This window comes from Zeus faber, assembly GCF_960531495.2.
Source record: "Zeus faber genome assembly, chromosome: 15".
NCBI classification, from domain to species: Eukaryota; Metazoa; Chordata; class Actinopteri; order Zeiformes; family Zeidae; genus Zeus; species Zeus faber.
Genome location: NC_137194.1, coordinates 20,873,991 through 20,880,031, shown reverse-complemented (window position 1 = coordinate 20,880,031; position 6,041 = coordinate 20,873,991). Strand labels below are relative to the sequence as shown.

General features: G+C 49.6%; 1 protein-coding gene across 1 annotated transcript; it reads left to right on the top strand.

The window, feature by feature from the left end:
- The first annotated feature begins 1,704 nt into the window (after positions 1 to 1,704).
- On the top strand, positions 1,705 to 5,632 carry tnnc1a (troponin C type 1a (slow)). The gene is made up of 6 exons (XM_080014644.1): positions 1,705 to 1,830; positions 3,609 to 3,639; positions 3,793 to 3,939; positions 4,081 to 4,195; positions 4,614 to 4,750; positions 4,971 to 5,632. The coding sequence occupies exons 1-6, from the start codon at positions 1,807 to 1,809 to the stop codon at positions 5,000 to 5,002; spliced, it is 486 nt and encodes a 161-aa protein (XP_079870770.1). The 5' UTR covers positions 1,705 to 1,806; the 3' UTR covers positions 5,003 to 5,632.
- The last annotated feature ends 409 nt before the right edge of the window (positions 5,633 to 6,041 follow it).

Genomic DNA, 6,041 nt, shown 5'->3' with positions numbered 1-6,041 from the left:
TATGTGTGTGAAGCCATGACACTTGGGCCACTGCTGATGATGACGACGACGACGACGATGATGATGATGATGATGATGATGACCGACGTTTCGTAGGGAGAACTAACAGCCACAAAGTGTGACTCGCAGCAGGTGAACTGGAGACGGCTCGCGGGGACTCGTTATTACGTAGCTTGGTGGTTCAACCTGACGGACGACTGAGACGACGCTCACAAGGACGTTCAGCGTGAAATCAAATCTCTCTCTCTCTCTCTCGCTCTCAGCCTTCCTCACTGCATGACTTTATTTCCATTAGTAGACCTCTTAATGGCAAAGCGATGTGCAGGTGTTTAAGGAGTGGACATGCTGCTGGTGTACACCCCATCTCCACTATCATCCCATTAATGCATGTGTGCGTGTGTGCGTGTGTGTGTGTGTGTGTGGTTGTGTGTGCGTGCGTGTGTGTGTGTGTGTGTGTGTGTGTGTGTGTGTGTGTGTGTGTGCGTGCGTGTGACAGTGCGTTCGGCTGGTTTGACCCAGTAAACGGAAAAGTGACGGAAGCGCCACAATTCAATTGGGCGCAGAGGTAAAGTGAACAGCGCCCTCTGCTGGCGGAAGAGCTCATCACGTGCACTACCATGATCACGTACAGTGCAGTATGTAAACTGATGCAAATGTGATGTAAATACTGCACCGTTTACATCGATGATGAGCAACACGGATGTGATAACATTTCTGGGTAAATGCCACTTCTTATTCTGAAGTTTGCGATGCGAGACCAACTTCGCAGTGCATTTTTAACTAGGATGAAAGAACAAGGCCAAACACAGCAAAACATGAAAAAAGCAAAGTATAGATTATACAATCCACCTCTAACTCACAGTAACCCCGACGCGGGCCGACCGCAGGCAAACACGAGTGTCCATAAACAAACAAACAATGGTTGTTAACCCTTACACGCATAGCCATGCCGCAATGTGATCATGTTTTACTGTCGGGCTTAACCCTTTTATTTTGAAGCGCTCTCGCAACGTCCCCCTCACCCTTCTTCCCATAACCCCCGCCCCCCTCTGCACCACCAGCCCCTCCATGGGCTCCCCTGGGCTCCAGGGGCAAATGCTCCCTTATACCACCTTTACCCCCCCCCCCCTCCCCCCGCCCGGCGCGGCCCGGCCCTCTGCCGCTGCTCCGGTCTCGGTCAGATGGAATGTTGAGTGTCTTTATAGTCTCTCCTCTCTGGAGATTAGGGGTCACCATGTGTCCCCCGCCACTGGCACACACACACACACACACACACACACACACACACACACACACAGTCATGCACACACACACGCACGCACACACACACACACACACACACACACACACACACACGGGCACTCTTGCGCACACGCGCACACACACGCACGCACACACACACACACACACACACACACACACACACACACACACACACACACACACACACACACACACACACACACTTCATTCCATTCCAAAGTGTGCCTCCTAAGAGCGACCACATTTTTATCTGAGCCTGGTGATTGTGATAGATTGGCCAAATGACACACACACACACACACACACCCACACACACACACACACACACACACACCCACACACACACACACACACACACAAAGGAAAAGACAAAGGGGAGGCTGCTGGTTAGTGGGTGAGTGTTAGGGAGGGACCAGTGGGCTCTGGGCTCCAGCTATAAAACGGTGCTGGGACGAGGCCGACGTCCTGCCCTGAGCTGGACTCCTCTGCCACTCTCCTCTGTAGCGGGACGCCATCACCACGGGCAGCAGCTGAGCCTCCACCATGAACGACATCTACAAGGCAGCGGTAGGTCCTGAAAAGTTCTATAAGCTCATATCAAGAACAAACGGTAGGAACGGTCGTCTCTGTCGTCGCGGCGAGGTTAAGTCCGGGAGACGGTGAGCACAAAATACGGCTCATTTAAACGGGCGATGCTTTGAGGGGTTTGGAAGAAAAACGTTACCGCGCCATATTACGCACGACGGAATATTTAGGCTTTCCATTGTGAGAATCGTGTTTCTTCATTCTGGTCACGAAGCGTAAGAAGGGCACGGAGGAGCCGAACAGCTGTGCAGAATGTTCTGGAAGGCGCACGCATTCTTTTGAAGTTTAAAAACAATTTCCTCCGCCGTGTTGTTGTCAGACATTCCGGCATTGCGTGGATGGTTGACAAATCCCCGCTGATGTGGCTCCGGCGGGTCACGCCGTACCCCCGCCCGCCCGCCCGCCCGCCCCACCCCGACACCAGCTGATGTCGGGAGAGAGAGGGGAGACTTGAAACCATACACGTCTGCGGACGCCCGCTCCGGGCCTGTCGGGCGTGCTAGGGACCCCTCAGAGGGTCACGGGTGGGACGGGTCCCCAGCCTGCTGCTCGGCCCCGGTTCATTCATGACTACAAATGGAAAAGTCCGACTTGACGGAGCTAATTTTGGCCAATTGCTCAGATGCGACCGCGTTTGTGTTTCTTTGGTGCCAGAGAAGGGCTTCAAGTTGAGATAACCCACACCGCCCGCCCTCCACCCCGCCTCCCCCACCCCCTCCGCCCTCCACCCCACCCCAAGGCTGAATTCCAGCATTATCTGTGAGCCCTAAGAGCTGTACGGTTATCGGTCTATATCTGGTTGGCTGACTATCCCTGCTCACACTGAAACTCAGTAGTACATGTGTGAGACAGTAAAAACAAACAGGAATGTGTCTGTGTGTGTGTGTGTGTGTGTGTGTGTGTGTGTGAGTGCGCGCGCGCGTGTGTGTGTGCGTCCACGCATACATGGTTTAAAAGGACAACACACCTGAATTCGCGTCGGAATTAATCGGACATTGTGGATAATGACGACACATTTCAAGGTCCTCATAATCCACAATGTCCCTTTAATGCTGTTTTTTAAGCATTTACACGTTTAAAGACATTTCATACTCTATAGACAGTATACCCTCAGGATTCCAAACTTTTTAGTGCTTTGGTTGTGTGGTTTTTCTGACTCTACAAACATATTCCTGAATGTGTGAGTGAGCGTGTGTGTGTGTGTGTGTGTGTGTGCTTTGAAGTGTATGTGTGTTTTCTGTACATCATCACCCACCCAGGAGTGAGTGTGTGTGTGTGTGTGTGTGTGCGTGCGTGCGTGCGTGCGTGCGTGCGTGTTGTGCGTGCACGCGTGCGCGGACGTGTGTGTGTTAAATTTATAGTGGACGAGAGACAATAACTCTTACATAAGCAGCTGTCTCCCTCTCTCATTCGTGGCAGCTTTTCCAGGATTACTGTCCCATTGTTGTGCCAGATCCACAGCTATGCTAATTTAAAGCACCATGTATTGCAGCCTTTATCTGTGGTTCCTGATCCTCCTGTCCAGTTATTTTTAACTCTTACAGTGCACTCACCAGGCCAGACCTCACATGCATAGAATAGAGAAACAAAGCACCAAAATGTCTGTGGATCCGACGATGAATGATTTCACTAAAATGTCAAAACAATCCTTATTAATCTCTTCTAATTCAGGAGTGAATTGTTTGACACTTTTCTACGTCAAATGCAAATGGAATTTACGGTGTTTTTTTTTTTTTTTTTTTTTTCCCCCAAACTCACAGGTTGAGCAGCTGACAGACGAACAGAAAAACGGTTCGTATTCACCTACCCGCACTCAATTCATCAAATGAACACGTCCAGTCTCTACTCTGTCCCTACTCTCTCTATCGATGAGATGTACTGTGTATATGCATGTGAGAAAAAAGGAAAAAAAAAACCACATCTCTCGCATCTCTTGCGTCTCAGAGTTCAAGGCGGCCTTCGACATCTTCGTGCAGGATGCTGAGGACGGCTGCATCAGCACCAAGGAGCTTGGGAAGGTGATGAGGATGCTGGGCCAGAACCCCACCCCCGAGGAGCTCCAGGAGATGATCGACGAGGTGGATGAAGATGGTAAAATAAAATAAAAACACACACACACACACACACACACACAGAAACACACCGAACACGCAGAAAAACGAATGACGTCTGGAGACCCGGGAGGGGTTGTGTGCGGGTCAAGCGATGACGCGGGACATGGTCTGTGTGCAGGGAGCGGCACGGTGGACTTTGACGAGTTCCTGGTCATGATGGTGAGGTGCATGAAGGACGACAGCAAAGGGAAGTCCGAGGAGGAGCTGGCGGAGCTGTTCCGCATGTTTGACAAGTGAGTCAACTCTGAGGCATATGTGAGGGAAGTCACCTTTGGCATAAAAAAAAAAAAAATGTTTTTGAAATTCCCCTGAATGACATTGTTCACTGTATACGCCCTGTCGACGAAACTCGACACCCCGGTGGTTCTCAACGCGGGGTCCGGGGACCCACCCAGGGTCCTTCAAGAGCTTCAGGGGGTCCAGTTACCAGTTAAACAGCCATTATTTCATTGATGAGACATTCCCACCGATGGACAATGTTGCGGTCATAGTTTCGCTGTTATCTCCCGAACTACAGTATAGACCCATTACCAAATGGGTTCCATGTGTGAGTTTGATGCTTTTTCATCCGCAAAGAGGTCGGCACACCCGCCACCATTATGTGGCCCTCTGTTTGAGCGCTCACATTTCCGCGTTCCTCCGACCCTGCAGGAACGCAGACGGCTACATCGACCTGGACGAGCTCAAGGTGATGCTGGAGTCGACAGGAGAGACGATCACCGAGGACGACATCGAGGAGCTGATGAAGGACGGGGACAAGAACAACGACGGCAAAATCGACTACGATGGTGAGGTTTTTCTTTTTCGTTTTTTTTTTTCTTTTTTTGTGATTTTTAAGAGCATTTCATGCCGCTGCCACTCAGAGCTTTCATCTGCCGTTCATAGCCAGATGCAATGTCCCCGGCGGAGCCTCGGCACGTTTTGGACGACGTGGACGACACGGGTCCCCATTTCACCGGTGTTTGTGGGCGGCTTTAATAATGCGCGAACTAACCTCTGTCTCCTCAGAGTTCCTGGAGTTCATGAAAGGGGTGGAGTAGCTGAGGCGAGACGCGCCGGATGTCCCCACGGTGTTCTCTTTCTATTTCACCCTGACTCCGCCCTGACATCCGCGCTTTCGGAGGAGTGAGTCTCGGGTGCAAATAGCGAAGCCTTTGGAACGACTTTGCAAGATTTTTAGCGCAACACTCCATATGAATGTTTATGTTATTTTCTATCATCTCTTGCATTGTTGTAAATACAGTTTGTAACTAGTTTTTGCTGTCCGCGTATGCTGAATTTGTACAAATGTAACCAAATTACTTTTACTTTCCATACAAGTCGCACGCAACATTTGCTGGACTAAGTAAAATATCTCGATATCTGAATGACAGTTTACAAGTCTTCTTATTAAGAAGCCGACGTCGTCGCACGGAGCAAATCCTAGAGTCAACACGGCCGCACCGAGCTCTAGTGGAAGCATACTGTATATTTAGCTGCAATATGCTTTCTTCGGCGTGCACGTGGTATGGCGTGCACGCCGTTTGCATTTCTCTTTGTTTGAAGATACACTCAGGACTCTGTATTTCCTTTGTATATCCCCGGGACATACACAGTAGATTTCCACGTCCATTGTCTGCTTAGAATGGATGCTTCACAAGATAATAAACAAGACGCATTTGTCAAAACGGCCCCTCTGTTGGACTCTGATTCTCTCATGGTTGTTCGTCGAGGCTCGAGTCGCGATTCATAAAAAATAAATCAACTTTCCGTCGAGCGGGAGCCACATTTCCGTCGCTGGGTCGATGTCGGAGATTTCATCGGTCCCGGTCCCTCGATGCAGCTGAGCCGGTTCGCTGAGATGTTGTGCTTTTGCCACTGAGCGGCTCTGAGTCTGTTCCTGTTTGCGCAACATCAATGAAGTTTCCCATTCCACACACTTTGTTTGTTAAGTTGCCATTTGTCAGTCATTGACAAATGTTGGTTGGTCTGGATTAGCCTCGATATTTTATGCCTTTATTATAGTGTTTATCCTACAATTTTTGACAATTTCTTTTTATTTTTTTATTTTCATTTATTTTTATTTTATTTATTTTTTAA